A 22,746-nucleotide genomic window follows, 5' to 3' on the forward strand; every position below is an offset into this window, starting at 1 on the left:
CCCACCTTTAAGGGTGAGATGGGCGTGGTGGTGCATGCCTGCAATCCAAGCCTCTTAGAAGGCTGAAGCTGGAAGATTGCAGCGCTTGAGACCAGCCTGGCAAGACCCTGATTCAACACAAAGGCAATGAGCAAACAAAAAGTGGCAGGCACACTGTTAGGACACGGGCAACAGGATCTGACTGCAGGGACAGCCTGGGCAGCAGTGACCACTGAGGAGAGGGTGACTGGGCAGAGCAGTGGGGGCGGAGCGACAGAGCCAGACTTCACCAATGACTTCCCAGGCAAGTAACTGGTCACAGATATTTATATCATGACATCTAGGTCTAAAGAGGAGGAGTTGATGCTGAGGGTTCAGCGGTTTTGAGAGCTAAAGATGGCTACTTGTCCTCCCTGCTTGTCCATTTCTCTTTTAGATTTAAGAGATGCAAAAAAAAAAAAAAAAAAAAAAGGGCTGGTGAGATGGCTCAGTGGGTAAGAGCACCCGACTGCTCTTCCGAAGGTCCGCAACCACATGGTGGCTCACAACCATCCGTAATGAGGTCTGACTCCCTCTTCTGGAGGGTCTGAGGACAGCTACAGTGTACTTGCATGTAATAAATAAATAAATAAATACATAAATAAATCTTAAAAAAAAAAAAGAGAGATGCAAACTCTTAAACCTAACTGCTGAAGGGAAGGAGTGGAGAAGAGCCATAAGCAAGGAGTGTGCTCAGAGGAAACAGGGTCTGTGTTGATGGAGGAAGACAGACATCTGGATCAGAGGGGAAGTTCAGCTTCCAGAGAGCACTGGAAGAGGCAGAGACTGGTGTGGGAGCCGTGGGGGGAGGGGCTCTAGTCCCAGTCTGCACTAGGTGGCCCTTTTCCTATGTGTAAATTAGGTGCCAGGAAGCGGGCAGAGTTAAAGTTGACAGTGAATTCTATTTTTAAGGCTTTCCAAGCCTTAAGGAGCTCTGGTCCCTACAAAGGACTACCCAGTGCCTTCGAGGCTTTCTTCAGTATTTAATAGAAACCTACTTAAGCAAAATGGAACACAAAAGCACATAGCCAACAAATCAACAATTTTTACAACAAATTTTACAAGTCAAATCACTTAAACACCGATTACAAATTCAATTAAATTCTCCTGAACATTTAAATGGAATTGCAAGTCTAATAGGTCAGCACTTTTAAAAGCTTTGAGCATTTTGATAAAGCAAACACATCACTACAGCATTATACAAGTTTTGTGTGTGTATGTGTGACAGAGTTTATGTAGCCCAGGCTAGCCTTCAACTCCAGATCTTCCTGCTTCTGTCTTTTAAGTGCCAAGTTTACAGGTGTGTACCATCACACTAGGCTGGATTGCTCAGTTTTATTTTGTGTCAAGACAAGCCCTGGCTATCCTGGAACTCACTCTACAGAGCAGGCTAGCCTTGAACTCACAGATAACCACCTGCCTCTGTCTCCCGAGGGCTGGGATTAAAGGTATGGGACATCCATTGTCCAATTTTAAACCTCCACTCTCACTATCATACAAATGAATTTGTAGTTATGAAGTGGATACTATCTCACTCAGACCAAGTTTGGATTTGGTCTTCAAATGTAAAAAAGAGGGCCACACGGCTATGTGGCCTAAAGACAAGACATCTGTTTCTGGGTCAAAAGAAAAGAGGGGCATTTTCTTCATGGCAAGGAAGTCTTGGACTATCAACCAATGAATTCTTGTTTGGGTAGGAACTGATTTACCTTCTAAAATGATTAAAACCAGAGTGTGTGTGAGTGGAGGAGCGAGCTGGAGAGATGGAGTAATGGATAAGAGCTCTGGCTGCTCTTGTAGAGGATCCAGCTTACACTCTCAGCATCCATAAGGTGGCTCACTGCCACTGCAGTTCAGTCTCAAGGGATCTGAGGCACCCCCTCTGGCCTCCAAGGGAACTGCATGTATGTGGTGCACAGGCAAAACACTATAAAATAAAAATAAACTAAAAAGTAAAACAAACCAAAACCAAAGCCTATGTTGATCTTCTTTGTCTTGAGTATCTCAGTGGGTGAATTGTGCCAAGTGTTTTCTCAAAACATCATCTTGAGATTTTAAGTCTGTGCTATGCAGATATCTCAGAGTCTATACTCTAATCACCAAGATATCTCAATATGCGTTTACATGGCATGGGGACTTTGCAAATACACTGCTGGTGGGGACCTTAAAATAGAAAGATTGCTCTGTATATTCTCGGTGGGTCCAGTCTAAGCATCGAATTTTCAACCTACAGGAACTTTTCCTATGGACATCAGAAAGATGTGGCAGGTTTAGGCTGGAGCCAGTCAGAGGGCGGGGCTGTGCTGTGTGTGTTTTAGCTGGAAAACAGAAGCTCCTGAGGATATCAGCACTACAGCTCTAAGGGATTGAGCACTAAATGAATTTGGAAGTGTCTTCTTCTCTCTTTCCTTCTGGGAAGGAAGGGTACCACCTGCCACCTTATTTTCAGCGTTGTGAAACTTTATCAGAGAATAGTCACGCTTTTCCAGACTGTTGACATATAGAAGGTGCAATAAATAAATAAAGAGCATCGTGTACCTCCCGGTGTTAACGGGCTGATCTAGTTTATTGTATTCTGAAAAACTTCCAATGTCCAATTACTCTTCTTCCTTACTATAAGATCCTGATTTTGGATGTGATGGCCTGGAATAAAGTCTACGGGCTTTGGAGGTGGTCCAGTGGTTAGAACACTTGCTGTGCACACCTGTTGGCCTGAGTTCATATTCCAGCCAGCCATAGTCCATGCATTTGTAATCCTGTACTTTAAGGAGAAGGCAGAATTCCAGAAGGTTCCAGCTAGCCTGGTGTACGCAATGAAAAATTAGAGTCCCTGTCTCAAACATAGTGGGAGGTGGGGTCCAACACCCAAAGTTGTCCCCCCTCTCTCTCTCTCTCTCTCTCTCTCTCACACACACACACACACACACACGTCCCAGGTGCATGCACATGGAAAATATGACAAAAAGGTAAGATTGTGAGATTGTTTCCTTGCCTGTCCTGGCTTGGTGTGGCCAAGTGTGACTCCATTCTGGCGATGAGATGCAATCAGAAATGTGTGTAGGCAGCTGTCAGCGGTCGGAAAACCTTTCAAGGAAGGAGCTGTGTTCTTTCTTCTCTCCCTTTTTCCAGCGCTGCTGGGATGTAATGCTGACCTGCACGAAGCCATCTTGGGCCATGAGGCGGCATGCCAGAGAGGCATCCCAAAAGGGAAGACTGGGCTCTGTGGTTCTAAGCAGCTGTTTATCCTGAACTCCCCAGCTGCAGACTCTTCCATGTGAGACAGAAATATTATCTTATCTTGTTTAAACTATTCTTCCTGGCCACAAAGTAAGGACAAATGCTGAAGGAAAGTGCTGCCCCTCCCCCTCTTGTCTACTCCCTACCCGCCTACCCCAGTGCTGGGGTTCAAACCCAGTGCTTCATGCGTATTAGCGTCTGCCTCTGAGTGACACCTCCATCCTTATTTCTTTCTTTGTTCTGTCTCTGTCTCTCTGTCTTTCTTTTGGACAGGTTTTACTATGGCTTGCCTGAAACTCACAGAGATCCACCTGCCTCTGTCTCCTGAATGAACACCTAGATTTTTATTTTAAAACCATAAACTTGCCGGGTGTGGTGGCACACGCCTTTAATCCCAGCACTCAGGAGGCAGAGGCAGGCGGATTTCTGAGTTCGAGGCCAGCTTGGTCTACAAAGTGAGTTCCAGGACAGCCAGGGCTATACAGAGAAACCCTGTCTCAAAAAACCAAAAACCAAACCAAAACAAAAAACCACAAACTTGCCCTGGTATTTATTTAGCACGAGTACTTTATATTATAGCACTTTAAAAACGTTGACTGCTATGCCCAGCTTTGAATTTATTTCTCTTCAGCATGCTGTAGTCCTGCAGTCCCTGTTTCACACCCTCACGAACAGGACAAGTCACTGTTTTAACAGCCGCAGCTCCCCAGTTGTTCTAGGTAGGTCCGTTCATGCTGGACCATTGGGACAACTGGGTAAAAAGAGTTTCTGATGTTGGTGGGATACTAGTTGGGGGAGATGAGTCATGGACTCCCAGGTAACAGGAGACCTTAAAAGAAGAGTAAGACAGTAGTAGAAGTAGAGGAAGAACGATGCGTTTGGGGGGGGGAGCAGACTACAGGGAAATTAGCTGGGAGACAGCTGGAGGAACTACATGTCGATCAAGAGTAGGGAGTGACTGAAATTCAGATTTCCAAGGTGGGGCAGTTCTAGGAGGTGGCTGAGGGAGAGGACATGTGGTTACTGATGACTCATTCGTGACCTTTGACTCTGCCTCCAGGTCTGTATACCTGCTCTAGTTTCCCCTATTAGCCAGAGCAAACACACACACACACACACCCAAGCCTCTGGTCAGGCAATGAGGGCCAGAGTCCATTGGGACCTGGCACAGATGGACGGCAGGATTCCTGCCTTCTGACTGTCCCAGTTTACCTGCAGAATGTTTACATGTTCAGGGTAGGCACATGGCCCCATCCTGTCTCTCCAGCTACGGATGCTCTGTGGCCTTCCCCACACTGCTTTTTTGTGGTTGAGCTGTCAGCCCTGTTCACAGGGTGCTGGCCGAGAGCTCTCATTGCTGGCATTCCTCACAGGATGGAGCCCGCAGGTACTATGAGGCTGGTCCATCTGGGCCCCTGTGGGAGCCTGTCAAGCTTACCTGCGCCACCTGTCACCAAATAGCGCTGAGCAGGAAGCTGGGGTGGAGAACAGGAGGAGTGGAGTCTGTGAAGAAGTGCAAGCTTCCCTCTTAGCAAACCCTGCCTTAAACTGGAGCTGCGGAGGGGCAGGAGGGGCAGCAGGAGACTGGGAGGGCGACCTGAGTGAGGCGTTTTGTCTAGAGGTTCCGTAGCTCTGCTCTGCTCCTAGCCTTGGGTGTTTAACTATGATCTCATGCAAGGAGGTGGGCCGTAGGCAGCCTGGAGGGGGCCTTTCTCTTGCTCCAAAGATACTTTGTTTCTGGGGCAGGGAAGGGCAGAAAGATGCTAGACATCTCCGTTTAAAGGCTTGGGTCCTCAGAGTGGGAAGATGAGGAAGCCTGAGAAGCTCGAATACTTCCAGCCACCCAGAAGATTCCCCCGACGCAGGCGCAGGGACACACGGTCCCCCGGGTCCAGGGGAAGCAGCACAGAGCTTGTGGCTGCCTCTCGGGTCACATCAGGGTCATTTGCAAAGGCTGAGATGACCGGCCATGTGTTCAGCATCAGACTCACCTGGGGAGGGGAGCCCAGTTAGCATCTATGTCCTAGTCCTTAGCTCAGGACACCCCGCCCCCCATCCTCCCAAGAGTTTTCTTTTGGGAACTTGAGGGTCAGTGGGCTCTCCAGTGAGCACTGAGGGGTGGCCAGTGTTGGGTTCTGTACATCTGCCATACCCTGCTAGCCTTTCCTCCCTTGCTCCTGGTCCCTGGGATACAGGTCCAACAGAAGGGCTATCCAGGGATGTGCTGCGGTCCACTATGACCCTCCCTTCCCCCCGGAGGTGGACTGGCACTTAGGTCACCTGGACAGTTTGGCGGTTGTACACCTTGACCACGTGGAATCGGAAGCTGTAGACTCCACGGACAGGGGCCACGAAGCAGCCCGAGGTCCGATCAAAGCCCTCGCCCTCATTGACCAGTACCTGTGGGGAAGCAGATTGTGTTGAGAGGGATTCTGGGTGCCGGGAGCTCAGGAGCATCACTGGGTTGGCATTTGTGCAGTGGGTGAGGAGAGAAGGGGTGGCAAACGGGTGTGACAGGAATGTGTAGAGTCAAAAACTATGAGGAAGGGCTACGGTGCTGTGTGTATGAATGAAAGAAGGCCAACCAACGGTCAGTGGCCATCTTAGAGGAAGGTGGTGCAAGAGATGCAGGTAATGGTTTCCTTGGAGTCCGAGGGATGCAAAGGGGCTTGGACAGTAGAGTCCAGGTCCTTGCATGTCTTCCGGACAGAGGCAGAGGGATTACCTGGTCGAAGTAGATGGCACCACTGGTACCGTTGCCGGTTTCTCCTGCTGGTTCATGGTGATGGCTTCGGACTGCAGCAAACGCCACTCGTCCTGGGGGTGCCTCTCCCAGGGCTGCACCCCCAGGTCCTCCTGCAGTAGGTCGGCCTGGCTCACAGACCACCAGGCACTCCCCCTCCAGTAGGACAGGCTCTGACCCTTCTTGAGCCCACCCAGCCTCCAGGGTCAGAAGCACCAGGGCCAAGGACAGCTTGGGTTTGTGCCATTCCGTCCCCATCCTTGCTAGGTGCCTCTGTAACTCACAGATTTTCCTGTCTTCTGTCCCCTTGGCTCTCCCCCCTCTGCTTCAAGGCTTCAGTACTCCTGCCCTGCTCTGCTGTCCTCTGTGAGTCTGGCACCTAGCCCGGGCACTCCCCTCCCTGTATCTTTTTGTGTCCCACAGCTCTGCCTGGCCTTACTACTGCTGTCTCTGCGGATCCCTCCTCCTTGGCAGAGCATGGAGTGACAGCAGTTGGGCCCTGGGAGGGAGAAGAGGAATGGAGAGAGGATATGAGGGCTCTAGCCACACAAGGGTGTGTACACACACACACACACACACACACACACACACGAAACAAAATTTCTTCAATTCCTTTCTCATCTTCTCCTTTTCAGTCTTTCTCCATGGGGTTTTCCTTATTGTGGCAAGGTGTGTGTCCTCATCTCCCCCCCCTTCCCCCCCTACTCCCCCAACTCTATCTACTTGGTGAAAGTGCTTGTGTCAAGGGCAGGATTCTCTTGTGACTCTGGACCAGTCACTTCTCTTGGAACCATCAACTGCAGAACTCCCAAGGACCCCAGGAACTGGAGGCGAACGTGAGAGTTGGCAGGAGGCGTTGGGGGTGGGGTGAGTGTCTGTGACCCGGTAGGCCCCGCAGGGGATGTGGAGGGCGGGTCGCTCGGCAGCAGGACAGCAGGCCGAGCCGGGGAGGAGGAGCGCAGCCCTGCCCCGAGCCCTGGCCAGTGCGGCCCTAGCGGGGGAGGAGCCGAGCTGGCTCCGCCCCGGGCCGGAAAGTGACTCCAAAGCCACAACGCGTTGTTGACGAGAGAAGTCTAGGTTGGGTGAAGGATCCGAGAAGGCCCTCCCAGATTCGGGCTCCCAGCCCCAGGCCCCTGGGGCGCGGGAGAAACGCGGGCCCCTCCTCCCCCGCCGCGGGCACCTAGAGGAGCGGGCGGAACTCGCGGCTTTGGCGGTAGGCGTCCCCCTTCCGGGCGATCGGGAGCTGAAGGCCGTGGCGGGAGGGTGGTCGGGCTGGGGGCGGCCGCCGCAGGCTGTGGGAGGGCGGGCTATGCCCCTGGGCCCCGGGTGGGATGCTTGACAGTGGACAAACGAGGAGGGGGGGCGGGGGCGGGGAGGTGGGAGTGGTTAGTGAAGGAATAAGGCGGATAGGGGAAACCCCCACCCCAGGACTACACTGTTAGAGCCTCTGGCGCGTATTCATTTCCCAAGAGGCCCTCCTCTACTCAAAAAATCCGAGACCTCTCAGCTCTGGGACTCTTTCCTCAAACCACCCACTTCTTGTGACCCTCAAAATGAGCTGGAGGCCCTCTCAACTCGTCCCTTCTCAGGGCGGTGGTCATCAGTTTTCTCTGGCCAGTCGCCCACCCCAGCTAGCCCTGTTTAAGAAGGGCTTACTCTCAGGGAGAGGCCTGTGTATAGATGATTTTCTATATTCTCCACCCGCGAGGTGGACTTGCTATCTCCTGGGGTTGTTTACCAGTTCTGTCACTAGGTGCGACCTGTTGATTGTTGGATGTATGCCATGTGATTAGGATTTGGGTTGAAGGGAGACAGAGACTTTGAGATTGCCTCTGCCCTTCCAGGACTCCAGGTAGAAGCCATGTCTACTTGGGGGTTTGCCTCCCCGACTCCCGACCGCTTTGCGGTGTCTGCGGAGGCCGAGGACAAGGTTCGGGAGCAGCAGACTCGCTTGGAGCGTATCTTCAACGTGGGAATGAGCGTCCTCTCCAAAGACTGCCCAGAGAATCCTCATATCTGGTTGCAGCTTGAGGGCCCCAAGGAGAACGTCTGCAGAGCCAAGGTGAAGTCCTCTTCCTTTTAGGGCTGCTACAAAGCCTTTTAGGACGCTGCCCCTCCCGAGGCCGAGTCGGAGGAGGGACTGGGAAATGCCTCTTGGCAATCTTATTGGCTGCCTCTCTCTTGAGCTTTGAGGAACTCAGCAAACCTTTTTATTTAGAATTTTGGTTTCACTTCTGCTGTGCTGCCTAGGTTCTTCAGGCTTTAGAACCAAATCACTTCATGCTCTTGGAGATAGTAAGGTAATCCCCTCTGTACAGGTGGGCCTTGCCAGGGAATTCCCTGGGGTTGAGAGGGGGCCGGCCACTTTTTCCCCCCTTTGCACCCAAGGCCAATAGGCTCCATCACTTGACAGCCCTCTGGTCTGTTCTTACATTTCCATAGGTCTACAGTGTGAATAGAAACAGTATCTACTTAGATGATGTAATAGCTTGAAGCTCAGGGAGAGCAGTGAATCTGAAAGGGATGGCTTCTAGAAGTTTCCTCTCTGACCTCCCTATCTAGGAATACCTGAAGGGGCTCTGCAGCCCAGAACTACAGAGTGAGATCCACTACCCACCCAGACTGCACTGCATCTTTCTGGGAGCCCACGGTTTCTTCCTTGACTGCCTGGCCTGGAGCACATCTGCCCACCTGGTGCCTCTGCTTCCTGGCTCTCTGATGATCAGTGGCCTAACCGAGGCGTTTGTGATGGCCCAGAGCCGGGTGGAGGAGTTAGTGCAACGGCTGAGCTGGGACCTTCAGCTACAGTCTTGTCCCGGAGCCCCTGACAATGGCGGAGTGCTGAGAGACTTCTCTGCCCTGCTGCAGACTAGGGAGGATGCCTACACAGAGGCCCTGCTGCGGCTGCCCCTGGCCGTGCAGGAGGAGCTCCTAAGCCTGGTGCAGGAGGCATCTAGAGGGCAGGGTCCATCTCGTGAGGTGGGGAGCTCAGGCCTGTTGAGTCCTCAGTTCCAGGGAGTCAGGGCTCCCTTGAATGAAGGCAGGGAATTCGTAGGCACCAGAGTGGCAGGGTCGGGAAAGTCGCCAGCAGTAAGAGGACAAAGTCATACTGTGGAGAAGGAGGAAAGGAAACAGGATGCTGTCAGGGACATGGGTTCAGGGCGGAAGGAGCTGTCTGGGGAAGAGGTCTGGGAGCCTGGAGTGGCTTACAGGTCACAGCTAGCAGGTGGAGGAGCAGAGGAGGTGGCACCCTTGAAGGGAAAGGCCTCGGGGAAACAGGAGGTTCCTCAGCAAAGAGGAGGGTTCAGTGTGCAGGGTGAACCTTCAGGTGCGCATGTGCCCTGTCAGAGGGCAGCTCCAATCCGGGGAGCCTCTCTCCTCCAGCGGCTCCACAATGGGAGCGCCTCACCTCCGAGAGTGCCTAGCCCTCCGCCCGCGCCGGAACCCCCATGGCCCTGTGGAGACCGAGACCGAGATCGAGATCGGGGAGACAGGGGAGACAAGCAGCAGGCTGGAGCTCGAGGCCGAGGGTCTCCGTGGAAGCGAGGCACTCGTGGGGGCAACTTGGTGACTGGCACGCAGCGTTTCCAGGAAGCCTTACAGGATCCTTTCACCCTGTGCCTTGCCAATGTGCCTGGCCAGCCAGATCTCCGTCACATTGTCATTGATGGCAGCAACGTGGCCATGGTGTAAGTAGCTGGTGGGACTGAGTTCTGGAGACAGCCTCTGAGGGGCTTGTGCCGCAGCCTTCTCTGGGTCCTGACGTCGACGCTCTCCGTAACAGGCACGGACTCCAGCATTACTTTTCCAGTCGGGGTATTGCTCTCGCTGTACAGTACTTCTGGGACCGTGGCCACCGTGACATAACCGTCTTTGTGCCTCAGTGGCGCTTCAGTAAAGATTCCAAGGTCAGAGGTAAGTTGGGTCTGGTCATCTGTGTCCTGGTGAGGCTGGGTCCACCTTGAGAACCCTGTTGCACTTTGTTCTACAGAGAGTCACTTCCTGCAGAAGTTGTATTCCCTGAGTCTGCTTTCCCTGACACCCTCACGAGTCATGGATGGCAAGAGGATTTCTTCTTATGATGACAGGTAATTGTTCCTCTCCTGGCCCCGAGTTTGCTATCTAAGGAATCTAGTGGGATTTGGAGTAGGACAGAGATGCTCCCGACCTCTGTCTTCTAGCCTCAGTAGTAGAGCTAGTTTCAGTGGGACAAATGATGGGTAGCTCAGCTCTGCAGGTGAGAGGAGACGGGCTGTAGACAGTGATGGTTTGCCTGCTCGCTATTCACCTCGTATTTATATAGAGTGCTTTATTGTCTAGGAAATACTGTGCAATTGAGATCTGCAAAAGCTGGTGGCATATAGAGCTGACAGAATTCCCAAATGTAGAGAAATTGTTTGAACATTCTGGGAAAAGGAGAGCAAACCTTTAAAGTAAACAGAAGGCAGAAACACAGTCTTTGAATGCTAGGAGTGTCTGGAACAGGATATGGCTAGAGGCCACAAGACTCAGGATGGAAGGGAATGTCGGAGTCAGAGCCCCAGGTTTTCTTAGGGATCTGCTTTCTCTATGGCCTTAGCCCCACCTCTCAGTGAATCAAATCAACCTCTTTATCTCAGGATCCATCTCCATTCATTTACCCTCCTTGTGAATTCCAAAAGAAGCTAAGGTATGTGCTTGCCTCATTCCTGGTGCTAAGCTGGAGGGAAGTCTAGTGATGTTCCCTCTTAACAGTGCATGGGCCCAGTTAAGTATTGCATGAAGCTGGGTGTGGTAGTCGCTCCTGTTCTCCCAGCACATGAGAGACTGAAGCAGGATAGTCTCCATTAATTTGAGGCCAGCATGAGCTACAAAGTGTGTTCCAGGCTAGCCTGGACAATAAGGTGAGACCCTGTTTTAATAAACTAAAAAGAAAAAATAAAGGCAAAAAGTGATAAATAAAATAACATCTCTATTTACAGAGAGAGACAGAAGCTAAGTGGTTAACTCCCTTGGCAATAAAAAATTAGAATTTAAGGTTACCTTGTAGGCAAAACAGAAAACATAGGGCTTATTCCTGCATAGTTGTGCACACATGGTATGGATATATATGCAGTTTAAAGCTAATTAGCTACTTTTAAATCGTTGTAAACATTACATCTTATTTTATGGGTAGTAGTGTTTTGCCTGCATGCATGGGTGTGCACTGTGTGCATGCCTGGTGCCCACAGAGTCCTAAAAAGGGTGTTGGATCTTCTGGAGCTGGAGTTACAGGGCATTGTGAGTTTCCTGCTGTGGCTGCTGGGAACCAGGTCTTTTGCATGCACAGCAAGTGCTCTTAACTTTTGAACCATCTCTCCGGCCCTATTTACAGTCTTTCAACAGCTATCAATACTTATTCCTTAGGATGTTCATTCAGTTTTTAACAATTAGTTTCCAAGTTACCGTGATTATCTTAGTTTATTTTCCTATACTGGCGATAAAATACTCCGAAAGAAGCAACTGAAGGGCTGGAGCAATGGCTCAGGGGTTACAAGTGCTCCTTGCTCCTTCAGGTTTGTTTCCTGGCACTCACACCATTGTAGCACACACAGCTCCAATGAGTCTAACACCCTAATCTGGGCTTTGTGAGCCTGCGATGTGTGTCAAGACACATGCAACCCGAGTTGGGTAGAACAACTCAAAGGGTAGAAGGAGTAAGCTGACTTCTGCAAGTTGTTCTCTGATCTCCACATTCTCATTGTGTCACATGTGTGTATGCGCGCACACACACAAACACAAATTAGAAAGGTAACTTAAAGGGCTGGAGAGATGGCTCCGTGGTTAAGAGCATTGATTGTTCTTCCAGAGCTTCTCAGTTTAATTCCCAGCAACCACATGTTGGCTCGCAACCATCTGTAATGAGATCTGATGCCCTCTTCTGATGTGTCTGAAGACAGCTACAGTGTATTCATATGCATAAAATGAATAACTCTTTAAAAAAAAAAGCACCTTTAAGAAGGATAATTTTAGCTCCTAGTTTCAGGTTACTGTCCGGTTCAGGTTACAGTCCATCAGAGCTGGGAAATCACAGTAACAGGAACTTAAGGGAACCGGTCACATCACATCCATAATCAGGAACAGAGAGCAATGAATGCATACATGGTAGTGCTCAGCTCACTTCCTCATAGGATCCGGGATCTGCTGCCTAGGGAATGGTGCCACTCACAGTGGATGGATCTTTCCATTTTAATTAGCGACATTCTTACAGATCACTTGCTCTAGACAGTCCTTCATTGTGAATGCTTCTCTGGTGATTCCAGATTGTATTAGGTTGACAATTAAAAGCTAAGCAGCAGAGTGATTATATGTTTTATCTTTCTATATATTTAGTTTTTACTTCTGAGAAGTAACTAGTATTTTACAAAAGGTCCTTCACTTTCTTTGTGTCTTAGTTAGGTTTCTGTTGCTGTGATACATGCCGTGATCCTAAGAAGTGTGGGGAGGAAGGGTTTTATTTCATCATAAGCTTTCAGGCAATAGTCACCTCTGATGGGAGGTCAGGGCAGAAACCTGGAGGCAGGGATTGGTGCAGGGACTGCAGAGGAGTGCTACTTACTGACTTGCTCAGCTGGCTTTCTTTTCCTTTTCTTCTTCTTTTTTTTTTTTTTTAAAGAGTTGTTTATATGAGTACAGTGTCACTGTCTTCAGACACACAAGAAGTGGGTATCGGATCCCATTACACATGGTTGTGAGCCACCTTGTGGTTGCTGGGAATTGAACTCAGGAACTCTGGAAGAGCAGTCAGTGCTGTTAGCTGCTGAGCCATCTCTCCAGCCCATCAGCTGGCTTTTTTATACCACCCAGGGCCACTTGCCTAGAGGTGGCACTGCCCACCATGGGCTGGTCCTTTCTTTATCAATTAACAATCAAGAAAATGTCCCATACACTTGCCTACAGGCAATTTGATGAGTCATTTTTCTCAACTGAGGGTCCTCTTGCTAGATAACTATATTGTGTCAAGTTGAAACAAAAACAAAAACTTCCCCCCAAAACCGAAAAGCCAACCAGAACACTGCTGCTGCGACTGGGTCTTCTTTGGATCTCACTATGAATCTCTGAGCCAGACTAATACCTCATCCGTATAGGCCAGGTTGACTTTGAGTTTGTGCCGCTTCTCCTGCTTCTGCCTCCTAAGTGCTGCTGTTTTTTTTTTAGGCCTAGGTTTCAATATATCTTAGACAGTAACTTGTTGACCATATCAGCATTGTAACAGAATTGATACTGGAGACTGAGTTTTAATGCATAGTTCCATAGAACCTGGTGGGTACATGATCTTCTAACCTTGGAATTTTTCTTCACTATGGAAAAATCATCACAGTAGAGCACAGCAGGGCCTGGCGAATGACTGCTGCAGAGCAGGGCGTCTCCTCACAGGAGAGCAGTAAACTGCTTAACTAGAAAGCGTCTCTGTATGTCACAGAGCATAGCATCCCCTTAGCTTGCTTCCCAACTACCTGCTCTCTGTACAACAGTGCCTTTCGGATACTGACCACCCACTTCTAACTAGATGCCTGACTTGGAGAAAGAACTCTGGGGTGAGAGTTGGTCCAGGATCCTCTGTGAATCAAGCACTTCAGGGCCTGGGGGAAGGGAGCCCTATTGTGACTGCATTTTACAGGAAGGAAGGGTTGTTCATTGAGAAGGATGTGGGATGGGCTGGATCTCTTTGATTTTAAAAGTCTAAAGTCTACCTACCACCTTGTGAATGTTACTGTGGATGCAGAGTTATTAAAATGGGACCTGGGCATGGTGGCAAATAATCTTTAATACCAGTACTTGGGACGTGGAGGCAGGGGCAGGGGCAGGGGCAGAGGCAGAGGTAGGGGCAGGGAGATGAGTAGTTTGAGGTAGTTTTAGCTATTTGGTGAGTTGGAGGCAAGCCTAGACTATGTGACGTCCTATCTTGAAATAAAACAAAAAGAGAACAAAACAAGAGGACTACTAAAGTGGGCCTCAGGTGTCTTTAAAAAATTTTAAATTTTGGGTTGGAGAGATGGTTCAGAGGTTAGGTGCACTGGCTGATCTTCTAGAAGTTCTGAGTTCATTTCCTAGCACTCACATGACAGTTCACAATCTTATGCCCTCCTCTGGTCTGTAGTCATACATTCAGACAGACAGAGCACCAGTATACATAAAAAACAAACCAAAAACCAACCAACCAACCAACCAAACAAACAAACAAAAAACCCAAAACCATCAAAAATCAAAACCAAAAGCACAAACCCTTAGAAACAATAACAAAAAACTTTGAAGTTTTATTTTTCTATTTATTTTTTGAGATACGGTTTCCCATAGCCTAGGCTGGCCCCAGGCTCAGTGAGTAACTGAGAATGACCTTGAACGGATTCCATTGTCTCCTGAATGCTGCAGTTGCCGGTGTATGTTGCCACGCTCGGTTTATGTGGTGCTGGAGACTGAACCTAGGGCCTCGTGCATGCAGGCTGGGCACTCTACCAAGCAAGCCATATTGCCAGAAAGGAATCTCCTTAGGTGGCTTTCACTGTAAGGGCTTAGGATGCATTCAGAGACGGAGGGAATAGTTTAAGGAATTGAAGTCAGATAGCAGAGCATGTGTTGAGAGAGTAATCTGATTGTTGATCTTAGCTGGAGTGGAGGGCACTTGAGGGAATTCTGAGAGAAGACTGGAAGGGTGACATGGAGGCTCTTAGTTGCCAGGCCTGGACATGCGGCCTTTAGTCAAAGTCTTTCACTTGGGCTGGGTTGGGCTGAAGGGCAGCTGTGGAAGAGTTCTGTGTAAGGGGAGAGCAGGTGAGACTGGAGGACGGTGGGCAGTTAGGTAAGGCAAATGAATTGGTAGAAGGCTGGGCAGTAGTCATAGTTTTAATGTCTGAATTATTAAGGTGATTGCGGCCTTGGGAAGGAAGGCAGTGTGAGAAGTTCTTCATTGGGAACTTTTCAGAGGATAAATGTAGGTTTGTGAGTGACGGGTGGGGTGGGAGAGAGTTAGAGCTAGCTCTTACTGGTTCTTAGTGTTGAGTGAAGGCTGTAGTGAATGGTGATGTTGGAAGACTGCCTCGGGTCCTTCACTGTTTCTTCTCTAATCTCTGTGTCTAGTCAGTCACGTGTAGCTGGGTGATGCTGAGGTGTGAAGCTAACTATGGAGGCACAGGCTGTGATCTCAGCCACTTGGGAGACCGAAGCAGGACGACTGAGAGTTCAAAGCCTACTTGGGCTACAGAGCAAATTCAAGGCTAGACCAAGTAACTTAGCAAGATCCTGTCTTTGATTTTTTTGTTTGTTTTTGGGACAGTTTCTCTCTATGTAGCCCTGGCTGTCTGGAACTATGTAGGCCAGGCTGGCTTAGAACTCACAGAGATTCACTTGTCTCTGCCTTCTGAGTGCTGGGATTAAAGGTGTATGCCACCATATCCTGCCTGTCGCCCTGCTCTGCCCCAACTTGTTGGTCTCTATCTCTGTCTGTCTCTCTATCATCTATGTATCTTATCATCTGTCTGTCTGTCTATCTATATCTAACCTATATTCATGTGCCTATTATCTGTCTGTCATCTATCTATCATCTATCTGTCGGTCTGCCTATTATCTATCATCTATGTATATGTTTCTGTCAATCATCTATTTATCTATCTATCATCCATCATGTATCTATGATCTGTCTATTATCTATTTGTCTGTTGGTCATCTACAGACATCTATCATCTATTATCAATCTTTGTATCTATCATCTGTGTCATCTATGTATCTATGCATCTATTTACCTATCTATCATCTATCTATATGTATGTATGTATGTATGTATGTATGTATGTATGTATCATCTACATACATACATACATACATACATACATACATACATACATACTATCTCAGTGGTAAAGCATTTGCTTAGGATGCATGAGGGTCTGGGCTCAATTCCCAAGAAGTCTTCCTCACCCTTCTTCAGTTAAGTGAATGAGTTTGGAGACTGACCTCCATCACCAGAAGTGGGTCACAGGTGCTGATATCTTACTGTGGGGTCAGCTCCTTGGAGAGTCCCAGAATGGTGTCTGTGTTTTGAGACAGGTTCATGGTGAAGCTGGCTGAAGAAACGGATGGGATCATTGTCTCCAATGACCAGTTCCGGGATCTGGCTGAGGAGTCTGACAAGTGGATGGCGATCATCAGAGAGCGGTGAGAGAATAGGGCACCGGCTCACACCTTTCTCTAAACCAGCTCTTCTCTGGCCACTGGGTGAGAATCCTGGGGAAGGGCTTGAAGATGCCTCAAAGGATAATAGCCAGTAGCTCCTGGTGGTGCTGGTCCCAGACGCCTGGGAGGTAGCCAGGTCATCTCTGTGACGTCCTCTTTCCTCCTTTAGCCTGCTGCCCTTCACCTTTGTGGGGAACCTCTTCATGGTCCCAGATGACCCACTGGGACGAAATGGCCCCACCCTGGATGAGTTCCTGAAGAAGCCAGTCAGGTAATGCCCCTGCTTCTGTAGGCAGCCTGTAGGCCTGCTCTTCTCTGAAGGATTGGAGGCTTGGATGGAGTGTCACAGCTTGGGCCGGCTTAATTCTGCGGTAGTCTTGAGTTTGCTGGCCTGGCCTTTAAAACCTCCCCAGGGAGTCCTGATACAGACCTTCATACTAGGTGGAGGAACTTTTATTTTCTCTTCTGGTCAGTGTGTTTGATGGAGCTATTTGGGAGGTGGTTGCATGTAGTGATAACCGTTTGTGCCCACACCGTCCTTTGGCCCATTAACAAATGATTAAATAAGGACATCTCTTTAGGGGACTGTCTTCCAAGGCAGTTGATACTGCCATTCAGTGGCCTGCTTAGGAAACTTCACAAATTCATTTCCGACAGCTAGAAATAGGTCCGCTTGGCTGAGGTTCCTGGAGGCCCAGCTTTTCCTCCAGAGTGCTTATTCGTTCTTATTCTGCTTTTTCTCCAGGAAGCAGGGTTCTTCTAAGACTCAGCAGCCCTCTAAAGGCTCCACAGAGCAGGCTAATCAGCAGCAGGGGAAGGACGCGGACAGGAGCAATGGTGGCATTCGGAAGACCCGGGAGACAGAGCGGCTGCGGCGCCAGCTGCTCGAAGTGTTTTGGGGTCAGGACCACAAGGTGGACTTCATCCTGCAGCGGGAACCGTACTGCCGGGATATTAACCAGCTTTCTGAGGCCCTGCTGAGTCTCAACTTCTGAGCCTTTCTGCCCTGCATAGCTGCTGCCCTATTAGAGTCAGCCTCCCCCAGCCCCGCCCCTTCTCTTACAGTCCCTCTGCCGCTCAGACCATGACCTAGACCCACTCTAAGATGGTGCTTTGGCCAGAGGAAGCACCAGAGAAGAGAATTTGAGTGTGGGAATACTCTTTGCCTGGGGTAGTTTGAGGTCAGGTCCTTAAAATGACTCAACCTGAGGAAGGACCACGAAGCCAGCTCTTAGGAGGTTTTGATCAGACTCAGCGCCTCAACTCTGTCTTTAGAGAGGGCTTCTGTAAGATGTAGAAGCTGTTCCAGGAGACTGCGCCTGTGGCTTTACTACCAAGTTCCTTAGTTGGAGGATAGGGTAGGCTGGAGGCGACAAAAAGGCTAAGCTGAGAAAGAAAGCACCCTCTGGCTGCTCCTCTGAGTGGTAGGATAGGCTGAGCTCTACCCTGGCGTGTCCGGAGGAATACTGACTCCCAGAGGGGTCATAGCGCTACGTGGGCTGTTGCAGTGGGCTAGTTGAGAACCAGAAGGCAGAGGTGGGCAGGCTTCCAGTCTCAGCTGTGCCTGCCTGTGACCTTGACAGAGTTGCTTGGCCTTTACTTATGTCTACACATCAGGCATAAAGATAACCGTTGAGGGAAATGAGAACAGAGAAGGCTCCCATGAGGACCTGTACTTGGGTCATGGCTCAGGCGTGTCTGCCTGTGGCTGGCTGTTCAGGCTCCCTAGCCAGAACTTCACATTCAGAGATGTCCACTGTCCACTCCCTCGATGTTAACGCTGGGCTTTCAGTAGAACATGCCCTGTAAATGGCTGCATCCCTTTTCAGCAACCTTCGAAACTCACGTTATCAAAATAGGCAAGTTAGGGTGGATGGCTGCATTACTTAAATACTCTCAGGGCTCCTATAAATGGCAGCTGCTCAGTTGCATTTCAAGTGTTTGTTTACAGATTGACAAGGCCCTGGTTAAATTTTCTTTCTGGTGTTGAGCCTATTCACCAAACTCACGATGTCATGTTTGGCAGTGACAGTGTTAGTGGGATCTATCTAATATTTCCTTTATGGAAGACAGGTTTCTTTCGGCAAGACACACTGCTACCTTCTGTGTATGGGAAGCGGAAGCTGAAGCATCAGGATCGAGATACCTGATTGGTTACAGACGGACTCCATTGACCTGTCATGACAAGCTGTTTACATTCTAACTCCCACAAGTCATTGCTCTGTATCTGTTTGAACTCTGTCTGTGCCGGGGAATGTACTGTCTGCAAGGTGGCACACTCCTTACTTGATTGTGTTAAGCAGTTTTTCCTCTAGTGTAGTCTAACCTGCTTCTCTGTGACTTTCACTTTCCCCAGGAGTAATTTAGGGCTAGTCAACTTCTTAGAGGCCAGAGTCGGGTAGAGGTATAAAAAGGTAAGGCAGGTGCCACTGGGTTCATGTAGCAAGTCCCTGAATTAGATGCCTTTCTAGCTCTGACTTAGTCCAAGTGACATGGAGTTAACTATGTGGCTCTCTGGGTCCCAGTGTCTTTGTCTGTTTCCTTGGGTGATTTTCATTTCACACCAGATTGATTAGGTGTTGGGGACAAGTTGATTAGGGGAATGACAAGGGAGAAGAAGAGAATGGTCTGGACTGGGGGCTGGTAGAGCTGCCTTTTAAGCTTAGGATTGGTGTCTTCTCTTTTCTCTTGCCATGATGGTGGGTATGCAGAAGGCTGGGGTTATCTTCCCTTCCCTGAGTGCCCTGGAAGGCTGAGTGTTCCTGAGAAGATGAGAGACCAAGCTTATAGAGGGACACTGACATCTTACTGCAGTATGACGAGCCGGGACCTGTACACGTTTACTATATTAACTCATGGCTGTTTGGTAAATGCTGAAGGCTAGCCCACAGGGCCCTTTTCCCACTTTTGCTGGCATCCTCTGAACAGGTGTCAGGGTGACACCAGAGCTCACTGGAGACAGATCTTTATATGTATCGCCTTTAATCTGTCATAACCTCATGTCTCACCAGCTCATTTGGAAAGAGAGACTGAGAAAGGAAAAGATGAGGAGAGATTGCATGTTAAAACGTTAAGAACCCAGCTTAGGAGAAGAGCCATGTAGGGTAATAGTTCTTCAGATAATTCTAGGGGAATATAAGCCAAAGAGACAGCGGAAGCCAGTGATCTAGCGATGTAATCTATCTTTATTGCCATAACTGTAGAACATTGTCTACACAGCATATATGAGAACCAGGGCAACAATGTAACACAGAAGCCACAGAAGAAGTTGAAGAGGTGAAGGTTAGAATGAGATTATATTCTTGAGGCTGGAGTTTCTCAGATAGGGGTGGATCAACGAACATGGGAAGAGAGTGGGGTGAGGGGGGGCAGAGTCTAAGACCCTGATGGATTCTGATCTCAATCAAGTGCAGGGATCATCACCTGACCCACTTCTCAGAGTGCGGGAGCAGGCCCCAGCTTCTGCCTTGGGGCTCCTTCTCTGCTCAGGCTACAACATCCTTCAAGGCAGCCCTCAGCTCTGGGAAGGAGTACTGGTAGCCAGTAGCCAGTGTCCGCCGAGGGACCACTTTTTGCCCTTCCAACAGCATGATGGCACGTTCTCCAAAGACCGCTCGTACCACAGTGCTGGGGACAGGTATGAAGGCTGGGCGGCCCAGGGCAGCACCCAAGGCCTGGGCAAACTCAGCATTGGTAGTTGTAGATGCTGGAGCCACTCCATTCAGGACTCCTTGGACGTGGTTTGCTTCAAGGGCATAGTTCAGAATTCCTGCCAGGTCACCAATGTGTATCCAGGGGAAGAATTGGCGACCTGAACCGATGGGGCCTCCTAGGCCCAGGCGGAAGGGCAGAAGCATGTGACTGATGGCGCCACCTCCACGGCCCAGCACAACCCCTAAAGTAGAGAGGTGGTACATGGAGGCTGCTTAGCCTTGAAAATTTGCACTACTCTGCTTTCCCTTCTCCCTTATGGTCTTCCCGTGTGCACGTGGAGTGGGCAGCGTTGAGGGCTGTGGGTCTTTTGGGGATTTTTCCCTCTGCTAGCTAAAGTAATAGTGTCCTCTCCCTGCAAGCTCAGCCCAGGAATCGTCCATGTTGCCTGATTCCCAGGCCCTTGGTCCTCACCTGAACGTACCACGACCTGGCGTGTAGACTCTCCAGGAAGCCTGGCTGCTGCTTCCCATTTGGTTACCAGGTTGGAGAAAAAGTCAAAATTCCCTCCTGGGCTGTCTTCATCATACTCCTTAGTCAGGCTTGGCTGGTAGTAAGCTGTCATGGAAGAGCGTTTGTTTGCTCTGGCGGTCCCTGGCCTGCTGGGCCCTTTGTAGTGCAAGGCTCCTTAGCCTCAGTCTCCTCTGCCCTTTGGGTTTCCACAGGAGAAGAAAGAACCATAACTGTTTCCCCCTTGAGCTTCTCTGTGTGTCCATGCCTGAACATCTAGCTTTTGGCTGTCAGGCTGTGTCCAGAGGCCGCTAGCTTGTAGTGGGTAGGGACAGAAACGTAGGTGCTAAGCTGCTTGAACTGGACCATTCTTGACATCTGTGACTTTTTTTTTTTTTGGCAAGTTACTTCTCCGTATGAAAAAAATCTGCATCCTCAGTATGGGAGTAACTGTACCTACCTCATAAAGTTGTAAGGATTAAATAATATGTATATAATAGTATGGTGGCTACTACTCATTTTAATTGTTTGCAATTGTGTGGTCTCAAAGGAGACACAACAAAGGGAGCTCTTCATAAAGAACTGCAGTGCAAAAAAGCAAGGGGTGTGGGAGTGGGGAGATGCCTTCTGTGCGCACTAGGACCCGTACCACACCTCTTTCTCTGAGGGCTCCCAATAAAGGCTCTCTAGCCAAGTACCCCACACCCCCATTCTGCCTTTCCACACCCATAAAGACCAGACTGTGACAGTACAGATCTGGGTCAGGAAGAACCTGCAAGGCTGGAGGCCTAGGCAGTGACCCTGGGAAGGACCTGTGATTCGGGTGCAAGCCCCAAGTGCCTCAACTGCTTGCTCTGTTCTCCCTGGCTCCGTTAATGTAAGAGGCTGGTGATTTGGGAGCGTACCTACACCTGTGACTAGAATCCAAGCCTGAGGTGGGTGCGCAGTTTCGGTGATGGCTTTGGCTAGCAAGTGGGTAGTATCCAAGCGGCTCGTAAGAACCTCTTTTTGGAAGGTTTCATTCCATCTGCAGAGAAAATGAAAGAAAAGGTCAAAAGTGCAGACATGCACCTAGACCATATCCTCCCCACTCATCCGGCTCCCCTCCCAGTAAGTCTGTTGTCCTAAGCCTGTCTTAATGCATAGCTCGGGGTGGCTAAGAAGATAGGACTCTCTCCCCCGGCCCCCAATAGGCATGGGCTATATCTCTTTATCCACAACACTGGGCTTTAGTAGACGCTGATATATAACAGGCTCCAAAGGCTTAAGGGGACACTTGCACAAGTTTATGTCTACCATGCACGGGTCACAGGCATCGACCCTCTCTCCCCCCTGTACAGGTGATAACTGCTTTATGGCCCTGTTGACCTTCGCAGAGGGTTGAGGATATTCTCTCCAGCCAGGTTGATGACAACATCGCAGAGGGGCAGCCCCGACTCACTGAGTTCACTCTGTGGGAGAAAGTACAGTGCCGGCTGGTACTGTCCTTCCCGCGCAAATTGCCCTCCCACCCACCTTCCAGAAGCTCGACCTACCCACGTGATTCGACCCGGGCCAGGCTGTCTGGAGACCAATTTAACTTCGTGGCCCCTGCCTCTCAGCAGCTGGGTTACGGCTGTCCCAATGAATCCCGTCCCGCCACCTGATGGGGGAGCACAAACTGTTTACTCAGCGGGGTGGCGGTAGGTCATCTGCTGGCGGCCCCTTTGGGTGCGGTCCCCATCTGACATCAGGCCTCTCCAACCCACCCCGCGATGCAGAGGTGACAAAAGTCACAGGGTCGCACAGATTCAGCTTTTGGGGCTGGGAAACCAAGGCTAGGTTGCCTGCTTAGGAGACTGCACCCTGTGGGCCTGTTTTCTCAGCTCTCGGCTACAGCCTAAGCCGGCCCGCCACTCTGCCCTCCCTCACCTACAAGCACCCGCATAGCGACAGGGAGCTAGCACGCCTGCGCGAGATTTAAACACCGGACGCGACTACGAGCCTCACCTCACGCGAATCTCAGTACTAGGTGTGCCCCACCCTCCCCCGACCCGGAAGGAGTTATAGTAATAGCGAAGGACCATAAATTTCTCTGGGAAGAGGGGTGGATGACGCAAAAGAGATGGAGGACGAAGTGCAGAAAGGATCCGCTCCTAAAGAACAACTCTAGACCGCGAAGCGCTGGGCGTGGGGAGGGGGCGGGCACTGTGGAATTCTTCTTCATCTTTTCTCACTGTTCTGCCTCCTTCTGTCAGGACTCGAGGGTGTCAGAGTTTCTTCTCCAGTTCATGTGCGCACTCTTGTCCTTGCTTCCGCAGCTAAGGCTCTCACAAGCGTGCATCCCACCCGTGCCCTGCTTCCCAGTTCATCCGTTTCAGGGCCCTCCAGGAACACATAGTTCACCAAGTCTAATGCCC

At 50.0% G+C, this 22,746-nt stretch overlaps 3 protein-coding genes across 14 annotated transcripts; 1 reads left to right on the forward strand and 2 right to left on the reverse strand.

The window, feature by feature from the left end:
• Positions 1-988: 988 nt before the first annotated feature.
• Positions 989-6,325, reverse strand: Cbln3 (cerebellin 3 precursor protein). Its single transcript, NM_019820.3, has 3 exons — positions 5,981-6,325; positions 5,536-5,655; positions 989-5,246 (listed from the first exon to the last, which is right to left on the reverse strand). The coding sequence occupies exons 1-3, from the start codon at positions 6,254-6,256 to the stop codon at positions 5,049-5,051; spliced, it is 594 nt and encodes a 197-aa protein (NP_062794.1). The 5' UTR covers positions 6,257-6,325; the 3' UTR covers positions 989-5,048.
• A 555-nt stretch (positions 6,326-6,880) lies between these two features.
• Khnyn (KH and NYN domain containing) lies at positions 6,881-20,849 on the forward strand. Of its 8 annotated transcripts, XR_003950841.1 has the most exons (9): positions 6,881-7,211; positions 7,843-8,060; positions 8,561-9,687; positions 9,783-9,913; positions 9,990-10,086; positions 10,618-10,667; positions 16,061-16,228; positions 16,356-16,457; positions 16,932-20,849. XR_003950841.1 is itself a non-coding variant. In NM_027143.3 (8 exons), exons 2-8 carry the CDS (start codon positions 7,860-7,862, stop codon positions 17,179-17,181), a joined length of 2,016 nt encoding a protein of 671 aa, NP_081419.1. In that variant the 5' UTR covers positions 7,011-7,211; positions 7,843-7,859; the 3' UTR covers positions 17,182-20,849. The 8 variants fall into 8 exon arrangements, 2 of the variants coding, with proteins under 2 accessions (XP_030103617.1, NP_081419.1); XR_383165.3 differs by lacking the exon at positions 10,618-10,667 and having other exon boundaries at positions 9,783-9,906; positions 16,061-16,168; XR_383164.3 differs by lacking the exon at positions 10,618-10,667 and having other exon boundaries at positions 16,057-16,168; positions 16,932-17,087.
• Positions 19,352-22,411, reverse strand: Sdr39u1 (short chain dehydrogenase/reductase family 39U, member 1). Of its 5 annotated transcripts, none has more exons than XM_030247918.1 (6): positions 22,337-22,411; positions 21,883-21,989; positions 21,716-21,798; positions 21,253-21,374; positions 20,312-20,546; positions 19,352-20,081 (listed from the first exon to the last, which is right to left on the reverse strand). In XM_030247918.1, the coding sequence occupies exons 5-6, from the start codon at positions 20,460-20,462 to the stop codon at positions 19,672-19,674; spliced, it is 561 nt and encodes a 186-aa protein (XP_030103778.1). In that variant the 5' UTR covers positions 20,463-20,546; positions 21,253-21,374; positions 21,716-21,798; positions 21,883-21,989; positions 22,337-22,411; the 3' UTR covers positions 19,352-19,671. The 5 variants fall into 5 exon arrangements, with proteins under 5 accessions (XP_030103778.1, XP_030103777.1, XP_006519429.1 ...); XM_030247917.1 differs by lacking the exon at positions 22,337-22,411 and adding an exon at positions 22,096-22,252; NM_001082975.1 differs by lacking the exon at positions 22,337-22,411 and adding an exon at positions 22,259-22,301 and having other exon boundaries at positions 19,354-20,081; positions 20,312-20,455.
• Positions 22,412-22,746: the final 335 nt, after the last annotated feature.

This window comes from Mus musculus, chromosome 14 (assembly GCF_000001635.26).
Source record: "Mus musculus strain C57BL/6J chromosome 14, GRCm38.p6 C57BL/6J".
NCBI lineage: Eukaryota > Metazoa > Chordata > Mammalia > Rodentia > Muridae > Mus > Mus musculus.

Excerpts from the sequence above, each read along its gene's own strand:
- Cbln3 (NM_019820.3), bottom strand. The coding sequence starts at position 6,256 with ATGGGGACGGAATGGCACAAACCCAAGCTGTCCTTGGCCCTGGTGCTT. Across the intron at positions 5,656-5,980 it reads GTGCCATCTACTTCGACCAG|GTACTGGTCAATGAGGGCGA; the intron begins GTAATCCCTCTG and ends GCTTCCCCACAG. Across the intron at positions 5,247-5,535 it reads ACAACCGCCAAACTGTCCAG|GTGAGTCTGATGCTGAACAC; the intron begins GTGACCTAAGTG and ends TCCCCTCCCCAG.
- Khnyn (NM_027143.3), top strand. The coding sequence starts at position 7,860 with ATGTCTACTTGGGGGTTTGCCTCCCCGACTCCCGACCGCTTTGCGGTG. Across the intron at positions 10,087-16,060 it reads ATTTCTTCTTATGATGACAG|GTTCATGGTGAAGCTGGCTG; the intron begins GTAATTGTTCCT and ends GTTTTGAGACAG. Across the intron at positions 16,169-16,355 it reads ATGGCGATCATCAGAGAGCG|CCTGCTGCCCTTCACCTTTG; the intron begins GTGAGAGAATAG and ends TTCCTCCTTTAG.
- Sdr39u1 (NM_001082975.1), bottom strand. Across the intron at positions 21,799-21,882 it reads GCCCGGGTCGAATCACGTGG|AGTGAACTCAGTGAGTCGGG; the intron begins GTAGGTCGAGCT and ends TTTCTCCCACAG. Across the intron at positions 20,456-21,252 it reads GATTCTAGTCACAGGTGTAG|CTTACTACCAGCCAAGCCTG; the intron begins GTACGCTCCCAA and ends CTTCCATGACAG.